Below are 18,929 nucleotides of genomic sequence, written 5' to 3' on the forward strand. Positions count from 1 at the left end.
TAAACCCAAACCTACCACAATAACATAACATAAAAACGATGATCACAATGTTCTCAAAAAGTTGTTAGTGGAAGCACAAAATTGAAACACAAGTTTGGAAGACAGCTATAGAGGGTTTCAAGCATTAAACACCAGGAAAAAGGCCCGGACCTCTATACATAGCTTGGGATGTCCCTCCCCACACAAATACTGCTTTATCATTCTGAACCCCAAACTGTGTTTTACAACTGAATAAAGGCATTTTGAACAAAGAATTAAAATTTTAGAAAGTACTCACCATCCATATGATATACTGATTAATATAATCAGGATCACTGAGTTGATTTATTAAAGGGAGAAGAATTCCTCGTGCAAGAATTTCCTAAACAAAAGTTAAAAACAAATTCTCAATTTCTCTAATCAGAATTTAATACACGAGTCAGAAAGATAGAACAGGGTTAAGAACTATGCCCTTGTTGGAGGCCATTCTTCAGGCCACAGAGGAAGGAAACAAAGTTTTCTTTGGCCATAAGGACAAGGCCAGAGCTGGAAAAAGGTTTGACAAACACCTTCCCATTCCCTACAATTGCTCATGCTCCCACCTACTAAATGTCTGCTCTTCCTTCAATGATTAACAGAAGGAATTCTCCATTTAAGGCCCATTTTTTTTCAGGTTTTTTTTTTTTTATTTTTTATGATACTGGTTATCTGGCCTTTTTGGTATAAGTTCATAAAAATTCACCCTTTCTACTTTCATAAACTATATAGATCTTTAATAATACCCTACGTTGAATTAATATTTCCAAAAGGTTCCAAGGGCATTTTGAAATGACTTTTGAGATATTTTATAGTCTAAAATGAGAAGGAATAGGTTATTCTTTCAATGTTATATTTAGTCGCTAACTTCTTAAAAATGTTTATTTTTATATAAAATTGTATTTATATAATTCCTTCTTCAAATTATGGCTCTGACCCTATGTGCTCATATTCTAAAATGCACCTTGTACATTTTAACATACATAAATGTATTTTATGTCACACATAAATGTATTTTCAACGTTTCTAAAACAACCATAACAAAAATGCATGGGGAAGATTTCTTAAAAACTTATTTCAGGGTGTGGGGCTTGTGGGTGGCTCAGTGGCACAAAAACACTTGCCAGCATGAGACTTTAAATTCACCCCCGGAGACCAGATGCTGTTCTCTGGGACTCCCCCCGAACCAAGTGATTTCAGATGCACAGCAGATCCACGTAACACTGTAAAGGAAGTAGACAGCCCTGGGATGAAACGGAAAGTAGTGTGGGTGAGTGTGTGTGTGTGTGTGTGTGTGTGTGTGTGTGTGTGTGTGTGCGTGTGTGTGTGGACAGATCCATGTAGCACTGGAAGAGAAGTAGACAGCCCTGGGAAGAAACAGCACCATTTCTGAGTGCGTGTGTGTATGTGTGCGCATGTATGTGCACACTGGCAGATACACACAATTCCTTATCACCAAAACAATGGGAAGGGAAGATCAGTGTTTCTCTGAAAATAACTTTGTTTTCCTAGTTTCCTTCATAAAATGGTTTCATTACAATTGGCTGTAATTCAATAATTTCTAAACAGGTTCTTGTGAGATCTAAATATTCCAAAATAATTAGCCATTTTAAAAGAGGCTCTATTAAAATAAGTATCAGCTTTCATGCATGAAGCTCTAAATGAAACCAGGAATTTTCAATAAATAAAACAAAGTAATGGAAAGAAAGCAGAGGCAACTGAACAGAAATTATCTTAGTGAAATACTGTGATCTGCCGTAATTCACACAAAGGATTCATATAAAGTAAAATATCTTTTGCTGGTTTTGCCATCAAACGAAAACTGATAAATGATCATGTTACAAAAAAAAAAAAGGACTGGAGCTATAGCACAGTGGGTAGGGCATTTGCCTTCCAAGCAGCTGACCCGGGTTCGATTCCTCCATCCCTCTTGAAGAGCCTGGCAAGCTACCAAGAGTATCCCGCATGCATGGCAGAACCTGGAAAGCTCTCCATGGTGTATTAGATATGCCAAAGAGTAACAACAAGTCTCACAGTGGAGATGTTACTGTTGCCTGCTCGAGCAAATCAATTGAACAATGGGAGGACAGTGCTACAGTCAGTGCTACAAGAAAAAAACTAATTTGCTAAACATAGGGCTCTATAATTACATTGGACTCAATCAGATCCAACCAAAAATAAACATTGCTCAAAAAGAGCAATTCAGAGTGAGGAAATGGAGCCAGCCATCTGTACTGGACAGGCTCCATCGCTAGCATAATGTGGTTTCCTGAGCACTGCTTGGCGTTGAGCAACACAGGATCCCTAGTACCAGCTCCTCTGGCCTGGCCCAAGCACTGGACTGCAATCTAGGTTAGCAGAAACATGCACACACAAAGAGCATAATAACATTCAACAGCAAGACAAATTTTCTCTTCACACCCTTACTTTTTTATTTGTGTTTGGGGTTGGGGGCTCCACTAGAACATGTTTAGGGTCTACTCCCACTCAACGCTGCATGGTGCTTGCAGTCAAGATCAGGGACCAAATGTCGGCCGCATACAACTGATACAGCCAACCTGAGTACTATTCCTCTGCCCCTCCTGGAGAGCTCGGCAAGCTACCGGGAGTATCTCGCCAACATGGGAAAGCCTGGCAAGCTACCCATGACGTATTTGATATGCCAAACACAGTAACAAGTCTCACAATGTAACTGGGCCCACTCGGGCAAATGGATGAACAACAGGAGGACAGTGACAGTGACAGAGGCAATAATACAGTGGGTAAGGAATTTGCCTAGCACACAGCTGACTCGGGTTCAAACCCTGGCAGCCCAAATGATCTTCCAAGCAACAGAAGTAAGCCCTGATCACTGCCCGGTGTGGCCCCAAAAGAAAAAAAAATAACTTAAAAATTATATTTAATAATATATATAGCAAGTGCATATATATACATATATGCACGTGTGTATATATATATATATATATGCACTATATCTATGTAGTAAGTGCTACGAAAAAAAATAACTGGGTAAAGGGAATTGTGAGGGTTTGTTTTTCTAGATTGTACTGTCAAAGAAGGCATCTCTGAGGATGTAAAATAAGAGAGAAGAGTACAGTTAGCCAGGAAAGAAAAGGAGATCTTCTGAACAGGGTACTAAAAGAATATGAAATAGTTGTATAATGATATAAAATGGTACTTTTGGATAAAAATAGTCATTGCGCCTGGATTATAATGACTAAATAACACAAGAAAATCAAATTCACATGCATGTTCTTGTAAACCTTTGAAAAAACTCAAGATTTGAAAATTTTTTTGCATAGTCATACCATTATCAGAGAGAAAAGTAAAAACAAGACATAAAAGCAAGAGGCAAGATTTCCATTTTGGACATTTAAAGTTTTAAAATTAGTTCAGGGAGAAGTTGGTCAGAGTAGCAAAACTGAGAAATGAAGTTTGGACAATGATGTATCTTTGGAAGTCATCAAAATATAAATGGTGTTTAAAGTCTTGAGAATAAATTATCAGGAAAAGGACTGGGTATGCTAAAAGTACATAATGATAAATACAAACAGACCCAGTTAAAAATACTGGGTAGTGGGAGATACACTACTGCAGGTAAGGTGCTTGTCTTGCATACAGCTCTTCCAGGTTCAATCCTCAGAACCCCATGCTGTCCCTTGAGCTATACCTGGAGTGATTTCTAAGCACAGAGGCAGAAATGATCCTAAACACCAGTGGTAATGGCCCAAACACCAAAGGAAAAAACTAAACAGAAAAACAAACAAACAAAAAAACCATAAATATAATTTAAAAATCAAGAGGATACATTAAAGTACATAAAGCTGACTAAAAAGGGAGCTGAAGAGAGCAAAGCAGGAGGGCGCTTGCCTTGCATGAGACACTTGGGTTCTACCCCCCACATTTCATATGATCCCCTGAATCCACCAGGAGTAATTCCTGATTGCAGAGCCAGGAGCAAGCCCTGAGCACAGTCAAGTGTGAAATAAAAAACAAACAAACAAAAGAAGGTCAAACAAAAGAAGGTGACTAAACAGGAATCAAAGGACACAAAAAATCAGAAAGTATCAAGGGCATGAAACCCCCAAAAGAGAGTTTCAAAAAGGAAAAGATGCTCAGTCATGTGAAACTCTGCTGAAATACTGTCTAATAGTGTCTGTCTGAAGTATTAGGTTGATAAAGATACTGATTTTTTAATTTTGGATGACACCCAGAGATGCTCAGGGATTACTTCTGACTATGTATACAGGAATTACTCCTGGTTATGCTCGGGGGTGGGGGGGGGGGACCATATGAAATGCCAGGGATTGAACCTGGGTCAGTCACATGCAAGGCAAATGCCCTACCAATGTACCACTGCTCCACTCTAGCTCTACCTAATTAGAAATATTTTCTTTCAACAGTCACCGTGAATCTAGTGATAGGCATGCCCCAACTGGACCAAATAATTGGGACTTAACAATATGTAGTTATTCCATCAAACTTTTATGTCAAAACCAAAAATTTAGGGGCTGGAGAGATAATTCAGCAGGAAGGGCCTTTGCCTTGCACATAGCCAACTCTGGTTCAATTCCCTGCATCCCGTATGGTTCCCTGCGCACTGCCAGGAGTGATTCCTGAATACAGAGCTAGAAGTAACCCATGAGCATCACCAGGTGTGACCCCAAAGAAGAAAAAAAAATTGTACTTCCTGTGTTATACCAATATACCAATGGTAGGGATTATTGGGGTATTGGTATAATACTGGTAATGGTATTACCTAAATAACAAAATACCTAAAAGCACACCTAAGAGACTAGTCAGATTTGAAGAATGGCATACCAGAGATTATAAGCTTATAAAACAAACTAGAAAATTCATTCAACCAAGATAAGGTCTATTTGTCATTTAATACTTTATTTCTCAGTAAAGTTACACTGGTTTACAAGATCAAGTTTTAGGAATACAATTTTTCATGTTTTAAAAATACAAGCTACATATCACATCCCTCACTAAATACCAAGCTCTCCCTGTGTAGCTAGTATTTCTTAATCATGATCAGTAGCCAACACCTATAACATATTCCTTTACATAAATACTACAAGGATTTTTAACTCTTAAAATCCAACTACATAATTCTATGTCAGAGAGTCCTCATGTCACTGATCCAAGAATCTTAAGGGAGATGTTATCTAAGACACGTTTAGAGTGCCTCTTCTGTCAAAATTGTATTCATAGTAATACACTGCCTTTCCACTCTCATTTTCTAAATGATAAAGAAATAGTATCATCATCAGCTAATGGAATGTATGATTATGTATTCCTGCATATCAAAATTTCTATTTAATTTGTAATATGAGAAACAGTAATGCTAAAACCCAAATTTAAAAAAATTCCTTGGGATTCTTGATTTTAAGAGTAACAACCAGCTAAAACTTTTAACAATCACCATTCTAAATTTCTGTATAACCATCTAGTTGAAATAAGTTCAAGCTTACCCTGACAAAGTATCGCATGATCTTGTTCTGGAAATCTCCAGGAGGTAGCAATAAATATAATAAGACCTCACACAAATCTCTTAGAAAACCTAGAAATGGGGGGAAAAAATGTAGATATAACAGACTCTCTACCTTTTCTTGATATATAAACTTAAAGCAATTTCCTCATTTGGTAAACTTAAGCAGTTTCCTCACAATTCTAGTAATTAAATCATCTGCCTTCTTTACCCTCGCAACAGTAATAATTCAAAAATACTTTAAAATTCTGCTCAGGTTTTTGATACTTTCTGAATCATTTGAGAAGCTTTAATTACAGAAGCATTTTTCCTCCTAATTTTCGACTATACTTATGTATTCTGCACACATTATCTTTGCATGTCTGAAAGTTATTTTCACATTAAAAACCTTAACAAAGTAATTATTTCAAGAAAGAATTTCAACTATCTGAAGCTAATAACAATAGAAAAAGAATTATGCTCATTTGTTTGACTGATTTAAGAAGGTTTAATTTATATAAAAGTACTATATATTATATATATTTCTTACATTTAGTTATCAGTGTCAGTGAACTAGCAATTAAAATTGAACTGTACAATGTACAAGAAATCAGGAAAACTAAGAGAAAAAGGCAAACTAAAATGCAAAATACATTTTAAAGAATGTAACAAGTCAATTTCCACAGTGAGAAATGCTTTTCTCCTTTAATTTCTGAGCATATACTTTCTGCGGACGTAATAATAGAGATGGCCTATTAATCAAAACACATGCTAAGAAGACTCTCAACAGTACTAGGAAAAGAAGATTCTTAGATCAAACAAATCTGACCTAAACTCCCACAAAGACCAGAAGTCTGCTTAAGTACATAAATTTTACTTGACATCATTATAATCATTCTGAGAAAATGATGCCCTTTAACAACTGAAAACTATTTTTGCATATTTAGAATAAAATGAATAGTATCTTTACTATGTTGTCTGATCTGTACAAACAGTTCTATCCTTAGATTTCATTCATTGGTTATACTATCTTGTCTTTAATCAATTTGAACAGTTCCTTTTCTCAAAAAATTAATGAAAAGAAAACCTTCTTCATCTTTGGAAGAAGTGCACACTAGATCACGGCAAACGTCCTTCTCCATTTCAACTTCAACTTCAAAGAAGGTAGCTACAAGGTCCTCTGCTGTACCTGGACAAAAAAAGGGTCAATTCAAGATAGAAGGAACAATAAAAATAGATTTTCTCAAACTCTAATTTTCTAACAGAATAAAAATGTTACCTTTTACTTGATTATCTTTCTCTGTTATCTTCTGTTGGGTCTTTCTGAATACTCGAAGGTGTGTGCCAAAATCATCTACAATGCGTGTAGTAAAGTAAGGCTGCCAATCTATTTCCTTTGACCTTAAGAAATATATAACATAAAAGAACGATATAAATAAGTTTTTAAGCAAAAGACAGAATTATCAAAGAGTGAATGAATTTATACTGAGATTTTTGTTTATTAAATGATTTTAAATTTAAAATCATTTAATTTGAATATGATTTCATTTGAAAACTACCTTTCAAAAGACTCAAGGTACATAAAATCTACCTTAGTCATTGAACAATGCAATTTGAGATATTTTATAAGTCCATAATTCAAATGTGGTAATATAAAATGAGTAGAACAGATGTATCATAATACCATACAATATCTCATCCCAGATATAAGAATTTTATAGGGACTCAGAAAGGTTTTGCTTGACTTTAGAAGAACACAAATTGGTTCCATTGGGACTGTACCTGAATTTTCCGCATTCTTTGTGTGTGTGTGTGTGTGTGTGTGTGTGTGTGTGTGTGTGTCTGTGTGTGTTACACAGCTCAAGTCTAACTTAAATATCATTGGCACAAGCCTGATCTATTAGCATATACTAGCAGCCAAAAACTTTACAGCTGAAGTCCAAGAGAGCTCAAGCAATAGAGTTGATGCCTAGTGTGTGAAAGGCCCAAAGTTCAATCCTCCACTATGCCTTCACTAGTACCATCAGGTATAGCTCTTGTGGCTCCCAAGCATCATTGGGGCTCAATTAGTACTACCTGTCTGTGCCCCTCTGCTCTGCTTGTGGTGGTTCCTTTAAAAACTGACAATTGAGGGGCTAGAGTGATAGCACAGTGGGTAGGGTGTTTGCCTTGCACGAGGCCAACTGAGGCTCAACTCCCAGCATCCCTTATGGTCCCCTGAGCACTGCCAGGAGTAATTCCTGAGTGCAGAAACAAGAGTAACCCCTGTGCATTGCCTGGTGTAACAAAAAAAAAAAACAAACCCACCAAAACTGACAATTGAAAATAACTATAATTACATGGAAATGACTTGAAGAATATGAAATACCACACTCAGCCCAGGGGAGAAAAAAGACGGAAAAAAATAAAATCTACAGTACATCTGCACAACGGAATATTCAGCAACCACTAGGAAAAATGAAATCATGAAATTCGCTATACATGGATGGTCACAGAGAGTATCATGCTGAGTGAAATGAGTCAGGAGACAGAAAAACATAGAATGATCTCACTCATTTTTTTTGCAGGATATAAAAAAATAGTATGAAATAATACTCAAAGAAAAAAATAGAAGCAAGGGCTAGGAGGACTGGCCCATGGTAGGAAGCTTGGGGTGGGGGGGGGGGGGAGAGTGAAGTGAGGGGCGGGAGGGGAGTGCAGTTAGAAGGGGCATGGGGAGAGTGCAGATAGAACAGAGAAGGGTCCACCATAACAAGGACAGTTGAGAGTGATGAATCTGGACAAGAACTGAAGAACTGCAGGATGACCACAGGTAAAGTGATATGCATGACAGAAAAAGAAAGAAAGAGAGACAGAAAGACATACAGAGAGAGACAGAGAGACAGAGAAAGACAGAGAGAAAAGTGTGTGAGAGATAGAGAAAGTGTCTATCATAGTTGTTATAGTTGTTGCAGGCTTCAGAGAAAGCAGGCAGGGAGAGGGTGGAACTGGGGACACTGGTGGCATGAAATGTGCTCTGGTACAGGAATGGGTGTTGGAATATTGTATGACAAACTCAATCATGAACAGCTTTGTCACTGTGTATCTCACAGTGATTCAACTAAAATTTTTTTGAAATTTATTTTATTAAATAAAACAGCAGTATCCACAAAACATTGTTAGTTAAGTCATAACCCAAAAGAGTGATAATACAACAGATAAGCCTTAAAACAATTCATATTTTCCTTGGATTAATTAATTTTCAATGTTATTTTCCTTAATGTAGTGCTAAAATTAATTCACTGTTTTGGAAATATGTCAAGTATATAAAAGGCAGAGAGTCTATTCAAAAAGAAGCTGGGCAATTAAAAATGAAAAAAAAGAAAAAGGACACCATATTTCATTAATCATTCTCACATAATAGGAAATTAGTAATTGCTATTACTTTTGATTTAAAAAATTCCAGAGTGGTAATGACATTGAGGAATATAACAGATGGTTATTTTAAAATTAAAACATGTTAAAAATATAAAATTAAAACATGTTGTTAAGGACAGAAATAGAGTTTAGTGGTAAAGGGCATACACTGCATGAACGAAGCCTTATACTGGACTGGATCCCCGGCAACAATAACAACAAAAATACATGCTTCTACCAGTAATACTAATTTCATCATTTTGGAAAGGTGCTCGGGGCTTAGCCTTGGCTCTGTACTCAAGATAACTCCTAGCTGTGCTCAGGGGATCACTTACAGTACCCAGAGATCAAACCTGCATAGGCTGCATGCAACGCAAGTGCCTTACCTGCTGAACTATCCTTCTGGCCCCTACTAATTTTCTCTTAATACATAAATATGGCTTTGTTTTATACATTGTGAGAAATAATAAACCACAGGTTAACGAAAAATAGAATCAAATGAACACTAGAAAGGTTACCTGAGCTCACGATCTGAGAGTTAACATTTAGAATATAAGATCATACATACACATTCGTTTCTCAGCCTTCTTCTGAAATTGGTCCCATTCCAACTCTATTTCCTTCCTGTAGCCCCTCCCTTCTAAGGACTGCTCCCCCAGTTATATGCCTTGGCTAATGCATTTGTGCAAGTTTCACCTGTGGCCTGCTTGGCATATCTTGGGGCCATCAGAGGGCCGTATGATTTCCCCTCAAGAAATACTAATATAATCAGGTACTAAAGTTGGCAACATAAAATCTGAAATAAATTTAACTCAGAACTCTCTAACATCTCTTTAAAGTTATAATTTATGTAAGTATCTTTTCTAAATCTTTATATAAAACCACTGATAATTAAAAATCTTCTAAGAGGGGGGTATGGTGCCACCAGCAGGTCAATCTGTACCTGTGAGGCAAGTGCATCAGCAGCAGGGCGTTTGCCTTGCATGCGGGCAACTCAGGTTCGATTCCCGGCATGCCATATAGTCCCGAGCACCGCCAGGAGTAACTCCTGAGTGCAGAGCCAGGAGTAACCACTGTGCATTGCCGGGTGTGACCCAAAAAGAAAAAAAAAAGAAAAGTATCTTAACTACTATTATCTTTTTGGCCACCCCTTTTAAAAATGACTCAACATACTTATTTATACAGGTTAAACATAAAATAAAAGGGTATACTTACAGTAAATTTACTATTACTTTACACCTTTATTCCCAAAAATACATGAACAATTCTTACATAGGAGCTGAATTAGAACAAATATTAAGTCTCATTCTTCATGGGCACAAATCTACTGTTCCTTTTACTCGAGATCATGGTTTTATGGTTGTATAATGAACTAGGAGTATAAAAACTCCACATTCACAACCAATCATGGCATGAGCACTTAATAACTTACAAAAGTATGTTAGCAGACTTTCAAATTTGTTGTTTTCAGCATTTGATAAAGAACCAAAGTGCATTAGAAAATAAAATAGGAAAAACTTCAAATTCAAAGACCTTTTTATTAAGATTAAAATCAGTTTCATAATTTTATTTGAAGCACCATAATTTATAAAACTTTAACAATGGCCCAAGATTATATGCTCTCCCAGAGTATACACTTCCCTCCACCATTGTCTCATGTCCCTTTCCCACCATCCTCTCACCCCTTAAGACTTTTAGTCACTCACCAAATAAAGGGTGTTTGGAGGACCCTCCCAGGAGGGGAGATGCATGTCAAAAGTGGACTATGGACTGAACATGTTTGCCACTCAATGCCTCTTTTGCAGACCACAACACCCAAAAGGAGAGAGAGAACACAGGGGATTGCCCTGCCACAGAGGCAGGGGGGGATGGGGGGATGGGGGTGGGGGGGATATTATCCATGGTGGTGGAAAATGGGCACTGGTGGAGGGATGGGTATCTGATCATTGTATAATCAAACCCAAGCACAAAAAATTGTAAATCTACAACTGTACCTCATGGTGTTTCACTAATAAAAAAAAATTTAAAAAAAAAAAAGACTTTTAGTCACTGAGTAAATTGTAGTCAGATCTTTTATGTTTCAAGTCAAGCAGTCATTCTGACCACCAAAAAGTATAAATAAAAATTTTAAATAAACTTTATTATTATCCTATTTTAAGGTCTCCTACTAGCAAAATAGACCAGAAAAATACTTAAATGCCAAAGTAAATAAAGTCAAATTAGTAATCCCACTATGAAAACTAACCCTCTATCATGAGCTGATTTCAAGACTGCAAATCCATGTTTTAAAATCTTGCTTTAAATGTTTTGAATATGGGGCTGGAGTGAAAGCACAGCAGGCAGGGCATTTGCCTTGCAGGCGGCCCGATCCTGGTTCGATCCCCAGCTATGGTCCCCTGAGCATGGCCAGGAGTAGTCCCTGAGTGCATAAACCAGGAGTGAGCACTGCCGGATGTGCCCAAAAAAAAAAAAAGCAAGAAAAATAAATAAATGTTTTGAATGTGTTTTGAATAACATGCTTATATGAAACTTTTTAAGTTAGTTATAAAGAATTTATTGATACAAAAATATTAAGGATAATGTCAGGAAAAAGTATATGCACAACAGCACGAACAATGAACAGACAGAGGAACATTACATCAATAAATACCCTAGTAACAAACATGGTATTATCATCTAAGATGTTTGTGAATACTTATGCAAAGTATTCAGTACAGGTAAGGCAACTGGTAGCTTTCTGAAGACCAGGTGGCAGTATTTCCTAGAGACACTATCTTTACAAGCACTGTGAGAATCATGTGGTTGCCCTGGAAAGACAATTGTCTTGCCTGCCTGTCAACACACGTGCATCAGTTGGCTAACATCATTCACCAGTCAATCAAGGTCTTTCACTTTGTGCTGAGAACAGGCCACTGTCTCTTAACTGACTCAAGAACCAATTCACAAACAGGTTAAGTTTCAACTAAATTTGGACTTTTATCTCTTCTGCTGAGGAACAACAGTGAAAGTAATCCATATTCACTTTAAAACATGTTATTTCTTTATTCTTTGTATCTTTATTGAATGTTTCACTATTGGTTTATTATAAATAATATAAAATTTTCAGTGAATTTGTGTTAAATATCGGCAAAGACAATCTGTCTCTGAACATAACTTGCCCCGAAAAATTTTAGACTTTTAAAAAATGTATAAAATATAGACATTTATAATTCACTTGGATATAAAATATAATGAGCATTGTAACTAAGAACACATACAAAGAACACTCAACATTTTAGTTGCAGAATTATGGAGCTACAAGAAGAGATTTTTTAAAAAATAACCTGTGTGGGTATGGTGCCGCCAGCAGGTCAATCTGTACCTGTGAGGCGAGTGCATCAGCAGCCTGATGGTACCAACAGGCTTTCAGATACCCCCAAATTGCTGCTGTGCCTTTGACCAGACCTCAAAAACTTGGGGCAAAGTTTACTAAGAAAGTAAACGGCCAAAAGTTAGGTATGATCTTTACAACATACAGCCTAAGAGAAGGACCACATGGAGGGCGGGAACCATAGATCCCGGAGGGGAAAAAAAAAAAAAACAGGTTCCAAAAAGAGCCGAGATCACCGGCAAGTCCCAAATGGGGTAGGTACCGCATCCCGCCTCCCCCAGATGGAACCCCGGTGACCAGAAGCCTCTACAAGCACAGCTCGAGTATGCGGGAACTAGGACTTTTTCTCAAAACCACGCGGCCGCATGACATCTCTCTATGCACAAAGTGATCAATGGGAAGTAAACCACCCAACCTTTCTCCCTGAAAATCAGAGTTAAATTTGGAGCACGGCCACAGCCCCAGAAACACAAGGACTTAATGCAGAACCCAGCATCTTGGAGCAGAAAAGTGAACGGACTATGTGTTAATCCAGGCCATCATGTCTGCCCGGAGGGGAAAGGGTGTTGTCCCATTCGCCCTCTCCTCTCTGGAAAGAAGGATGGTGGCCGCATGGGAGCCTTGTGGACAGCAGGTATGATCTGGGGGTGTGGGGGCGACTAAAACCTCATGGGAAGGGGGGCGTTCCAGTCCGTCCTTCACGCCCTACCAAGGCCACCAGTTGCCCCCCACGAGCAGCTCTCCAGCAGGGCCACAGCCCCAGAAGCACAAGGACTTAATGCAGAATCCAGCAGCTTGGAGCAGAAAAGTGAAAGGACTATGCGTTAATCCAGGCCATCAAGTCTGCCAGAGGGAAAAGGGTGTTGCTTCATTCGCCCTCTCTTCTCTGGAAAGAAACATGGCAGCCGCATGGGAGCCTTGTGGACAGCAAGTATGAGCCGGGGGTGTGAGGGCGACTAAAACCTCATGGGAAGGGGGGCGTTCCGGTCCGTCTTTCACGCCCTACTGAGGCCACCAGTTGCCCCCCACGAGCGGCTCTCCAGCACAGCCACGGCCCCAGAAGCACAAGGACTTAATGCAGAACCCAGCAGCTTGGAGCAGAAAAGTGAAAGGACTATGTGTTAATCCAGGCCATCAGGTCTGTCCGGAGGGGAAAGGGTGTTGTCCCATTCGCCCTCTCCTCTCTGGAAAGAAAGATGGCGGCCGCATGGGAGCCTTGTGGACAGCAGGTATGAGCCGGGGGTGTGGGGGCGACTAAAACCTCATGGGAAGGGGGGCATTTTGGTCTGCCCTTCACGCCCTACCGAGGCCAACAGTTGCCCCCCACGAGCGGCTCTCCAGCACGGCCACGACTCCAGAACACAGAAACCAATTTCTTAACTATCTGACTTTCAGTAGAAATACTTCCAGGGTCAATAGGTAAAATAGCCTAAATCCAAAACCAACATTTAATTCTTGAACCCAGCTGTAGAAAGCAAATCACTTCACAATGCTTTTTCAGCATGTCTGATTTGGGGGGGGGGGGGGGGGTAAACTCTAAATAATAGTGGTGAATCTTTTATTGAAACAATGAATCTAATCAAAGCAGATAGAGTGTTAACTAGAATTCATCTGCCTCACAGGGACTGGGAGGGGTGGGGGTGGGGTTCTATTGGGGTTCTTCATGGTAAAAAATAAGTATTGGTAAAGGGAAATGTGTTTGATATTTGCATGACTGAGGCCTAAACCTGAAAGCTTTGTAACCTTTCCCACAGTGATTCAATAAATAAATAAATAAATTTTTAAAAAAATGTATTTCCAGGAAAAAAAAAGTTAGGTATGTGGGAGACACACCCACAAACCACCTCCGGCTCAGCTATATAATTGGAGGCATGGCCTCTCTGGTTCCTGATTGAACTGCTTAACAGCCATGATCCCAGAGGCTCAGAAACGAATCTTGGAACCCAAAGGCTTTTGGCAGAAATGCGTCCTGTTCCTGCAGTAGGTTACTGGCACTGGGCCACTTCAGGTGGGAATAGGTTTCCTGCCTTGGCCTATTCCCCTTGGCGGCCTGGTGACCGTCATCCTCCAGAGGCCACTGGGCAGTCAGGTTTGGGCCCCCAGTGATGAGACACATGCGGCCTCACCAGATGGGGGGTGGAACCGGCCCTTTCCTCCCCATCCCAGCGAGACCTCAAGTCACCGCCTACAAACGGCCTCTTTGGCTCCGGATCAAGCTGATTAATGACCATGATCCCATAGACTCAGAAAAAAATCTCGAAACCCAGCGGCTTTGGGCAGAAATGCATCTGGACCGCATACACGGCCATGGCTCCAGAGGGAAAAGGACTTAATCCAGAGCCCGGCAGCTTGTGGCAGAAAAGCGAATGAACCACACATTAAACTATGGCACCATGCCTACCCGGAAAGGAAAGGGTATTGCTCCCTTCCACTAACCCCCCCCCCCCCCGCCCGCAGCAAGGTAGCTGCCTCCTCAGAGCTTATTGGAAAGCCAGGTATGAGCCGGCGGTGACAGGGCAACTGCAGTCTCATGGGAAGGGGGCCAGTACCAGCTTGTCCTTCATGCCCTACCGAGGTCACGAGTTGTCCCCCACGAGCGGCTCTCTGGCATGACCATGGATCCAGAGGCAAAAGGATTTAATACAGAGCCCAGCAGCTTGAGACAGAAAAGTGAATGGACCATGCGTTAAACTACTGCTCCATGCCTCCCCGGGAGGGAAAGGGTATTGTTCCCTTACCCTTTTTCTCCCCCACAGCAGCAAGGTGGCTGCCGCCTCAGAGCTTATAGGAAAGCCAGGTATGAGCTGGCGGTGACGGGGCAACTGCAGTCTCACGGGAAGGGAGAGCGGTACCGGCTCGTCCTTCAAGCCCTACCAAGGTCCTGAGTTACCCCCCACGAGCGGCTCTTCGGTACAGATATAACACCAGATGCACAGAAACCAATCTCGTAATGATCTAGCTCTTTGCAGAAATCCAACATTATATGATTCTCATAACCAGCTGTAGAAAACAAAATATTTCACAATGCCTTTTCAGCAATTCTGATTGTTGGGGGAGAAATTCTAAACAATAATGGTGCATCTTTTGTCAAAATGATGAATGTAATCAGTGTAGAGAAGAGTTAAGTAGAAATCATCTGCCTTACAGGCATTGGGTGGGGTGGGAGGGCGGGTATATTGGGGTTCTTGGTGGTGAAAAGTGAGTACTGGTGAAGGGAAAGGTGTTTGATCATTGTATGACCGAGACTGAAAGCTTAGTAACTTTTCCCACAGTGATTCAATAAATGTGCAGAGAGTGGTTTATCAGCATGGTGGTGGCTGGATTCAATAAATAAAGACGAAAAATAAATAAATAAATAAATAAAAATAAATAAATAAATAAATAAAACTATGAAAAAAAAGTAAGTTGGAGTTCATGCCCAATTCAATCAGCTAATCAGTGGCTGAATAAATAGCAGTACTTCTACATAAAAAATAAAAGGTAAAAGGTAAAGGTAAAGGCCCTCCCGTTGATCGTCGATTTGCTCGAGCGGGCCCAGTAACGTCTCCATTGGAGACTTTGTTGTTACTGTGTTTGGCGTATCGAATACGTCACAGGGAGCTTGCCAGGCTCTGCCACGCGGGCGAGATACTCTCAGTAGCTTGCCGGGCTCCCCGAGAGGGGCGGAGGAATCGAACTCGTGAGGGATGGTATGCAAGAAGATAGTGAACACATTCAAGGGACTTCCCTGTATGCTCAAAGCCAGGAGTTCAAACTCCAGCACTGTTTGGCTCACAGTTTGGCCTCCAGATCACCACATCCAAGGAAGCACTGCATCAACATACTAAGTGCAAGAACATCAGGAGTCATGAAAGTATTGGCAGGAGTGACTCTTGAACTATCCAAGTACTATTGTGGAGGTTTTCTCCACAATTTTTTTTATTTAGGAGCACTGTTATTTATTCAATCATTGACTAAGCTGATTGAATTGGGCATGAACTTCACATTACTTCTTTAAAACAATTTTTTTAATTGGCTATCCATGAGATAGATCATTGCAAAGCTGTTCATAATTAGGTTTCAATCATCTAATGATCCAGTACCCATCCCTCCAATAGTGTACATTTCCCACCACCAATGAGCTCTATTTCCCTACCACCATCCCCTACCACCCTACGATCCCATTCCCAGCCTTCCCCTATGGGAGGCACTTTCCTTCTTGCTCTCTCTCTTCCTTTTCTATTCGTGCATTATAGTTTGCTATATAGGTGCTAAGAGGTCATGGTGTTTGTTCAGGGCATTTGATATTTTTATCAGGATGATAAGGCTGGAGTAGCTTTTCAATTGAGTACCCGCTTTCCTCTCCATACTTAAAACAAATTAAAAAATAAGTAAATGAAAATCTGGAGCAAAATCTACATATACTTATGTATAATGGTAAGAAAGTATCAGAAGAAACATTCCTAGACCCAACAGCAAAACATTACATTTTGCAGGTAAAAAATACCAACAAGGAATCCATAAATTAGAATTAACAAGAATTGGGGGCTGGAGCAATAGCAGTGGGTAGGGCGTTTGCCTTGCATGTGGCTGACCCGGGTTCAATTCCCAGCATCCCACATGGTCCTCTGAGCACTGCCAGGAGTAACCCGAGCATCGCCGGGTGTGACCCAAAAAGCAAAAAAAAAAAAAAGGAATTAACAAGAATTTATTAAGTATTTACTTTTCTATCATGTATAGAATATTATTAGGTCACTATCGCTTCTCTTAAATACATAAGCTGACTTTAAGTCGTCTGTTTTTTTTAAAAAATGATTCTAGAAAAACAGGAAAATAAATTTAGTTCAAAAACTGTCATCCTAGGATTCTTTAATGCTGATATTGCCAAATACATGTCCATTTTATAAAATGTAATTTCCTACTTTAATTTTTTCATTAGGTAAAATCAGTCATAATTCACATTCCAAGGATAATTATTAATATTTTAGCATATGTTCTTTTAGTCTTTGCTATGCAAACATATTTATAATTTTTATATTCTGTTTAAATCAGTTTATACAATCTCATTTTTTCTGCAATCTATTTTCTATTTATAATGCTTCTTAAATACTTTAATAACTGCAAATATATATTCTGGCATCAGCAAGTATTTTCACTGAAAAGCCAAAACTCAACCATTTCAGGTTTCACAGGCCACATGACCTTTCTCACAACCAGTACACTCTGCCAGTGAACCACAAAGGCAGTCAGAAAAAAAAATAAATGCAAAATGAGCACAACTGTCTAGTAAGACTGTTTATACAAAAACAAGCAAAATACACAATAAACTAGACAATAAACTAATTTAAAATTAAAAGTAACCAAATTTTATGAGTAAAATATCTGAACTGAATGTTGCTAAAGAAAGCATAAAGTGACACATACTTAATATCATTAGTTATGAGTAAAAGTAAATCAGAACCATAATAAATTATCACTTTACACCCACAATTTTATTACAGCCATTTGGGATGCTTGTAATAGCCTAGAGGAGCCAGGGAAACAGCACAGGGGATAAGGTGCCTTCTTTTTAAGCGGCTAATGCTAGTTTGATATTCAGCATCACAGATGGCCCCCTGAGCATTGCCACAAGTGATCCCTGTGTACAGAGCCTACACTGAGACCTGAGCATAGCTGGGTGTGGCCCAATCCCCCACCCACCTAACACCTTTCCCCCCCATCCCCACTAGCCCCACCAAAAATTCTTAGACATAAACAAGCAAATATAGGCAAATGCATGGAGAAATAGAAACTCTTAAACATTGGTGAAACTTTAACATGGTGCAACAGTTTGAAAACACTTTGCATTTCCTCAAATGACTTAGAAAATTTGAACATTAACTATAAAGAATAAGGAAAATATAAATTCATGCAACAATGGTAACCCACATAATGTACTAAAAGTGAAAATATAAAAATACCTAAGAATTAATGAATGAAAAACAAAATGTGGTGTGGAATGATTCGATAATAGGAGGAAATACTGGTAATATATGAATCATAGAGTAGTATTTTAACAATGCTTCAACATGAATGAACCATGAAAAGAAACATGGTAAGTGAAAGAAACTATTCAGAAAAGGGCATATATTATTTCACTTGTATAAAATATCCAGAATAGGCAAATCTATAGAGCTAAAAAGCATTTAAATTGTTACATAATAGTGAAATAGAGGCTGGAGTGATAGCACAGCGGGTAGGGCATTTGCCTTGCACACGGCCGATCCGGGTTCAATTCCCAGCATCCCATATGGTCCCCAGAGCACCACCAGGAGTAATTCCTGAGTGCATAAGCCAGGAGTAACCCCCTGTGCATCGCTGGTGTGACCCAAAAAGAAAAAAAAAAGAATGAAATAGCAGGAGAAAATGATAGAACAGAAGAACATAGGTTTCTTTGTGGGGTCAAAAAAAAAATCTTACTTTTGATTCCATGCAAATTCCAAAATATATTTAATATAAAATTTAATGTAATAAACTTTAGATTCAATAAACAACGGGAGGACAGTGCTAAAAAAATACTTTAGATTCCAGAGTTGAAAACTTATATACGTAAATGAGAATAGGCATTTTATTATATTGTATTGTAGCTCTGTAGCACTGTACTCCTGTTGTTCACTGATTTGCATGAGTGGGCCCAGTAATGTCTCCATTGTGAGA

At 39.1% G+C, this 18,929-nt stretch overlaps 1 protein-coding gene across 3 annotated transcripts in view; it reads right to left on the reverse strand.

Moving 5' to 3' along the window:
- SNX13 (sorting nexin 13) overlaps positions 1 to 18,929 on the reverse strand; it is a 132,449-nt gene that overhangs the window by 55,973 nt on the left and 57,547 nt on the right. For all 3 annotated transcript variants that reach the window (XM_056118048.1, XM_056118047.1, XM_056118049.1), the window contains exons 6-9: positions 6,768 to 6,889; positions 6,576 to 6,677; positions 5,493 to 5,581; positions 278 to 361 (exon numbers count right to left, since the gene is read on the reverse strand). In XM_056118048.1, the coding sequence (XP_055974023.1) occupies positions 278 to 361; positions 5,493 to 5,581; positions 6,576 to 6,677; positions 6,768 to 6,889 (397 nt within the window). The remainder of the gene's footprint in view (positions 1 to 277; positions 362 to 5,492; positions 5,582 to 6,575; positions 6,678 to 6,767; positions 6,890 to 18,929) is intronic.

This window comes from Sorex fumeus, unplaced genomic scaffold (genome assembly GCF_029834395.1).
Source record: "Sorex fumeus unplaced genomic scaffold, SorFum_2.1 ptg000037l, whole genome shotgun sequence".
NCBI lineage: Eukaryota > Metazoa > Chordata > Mammalia > Eulipotyphla > Soricidae > Sorex > Sorex fumeus.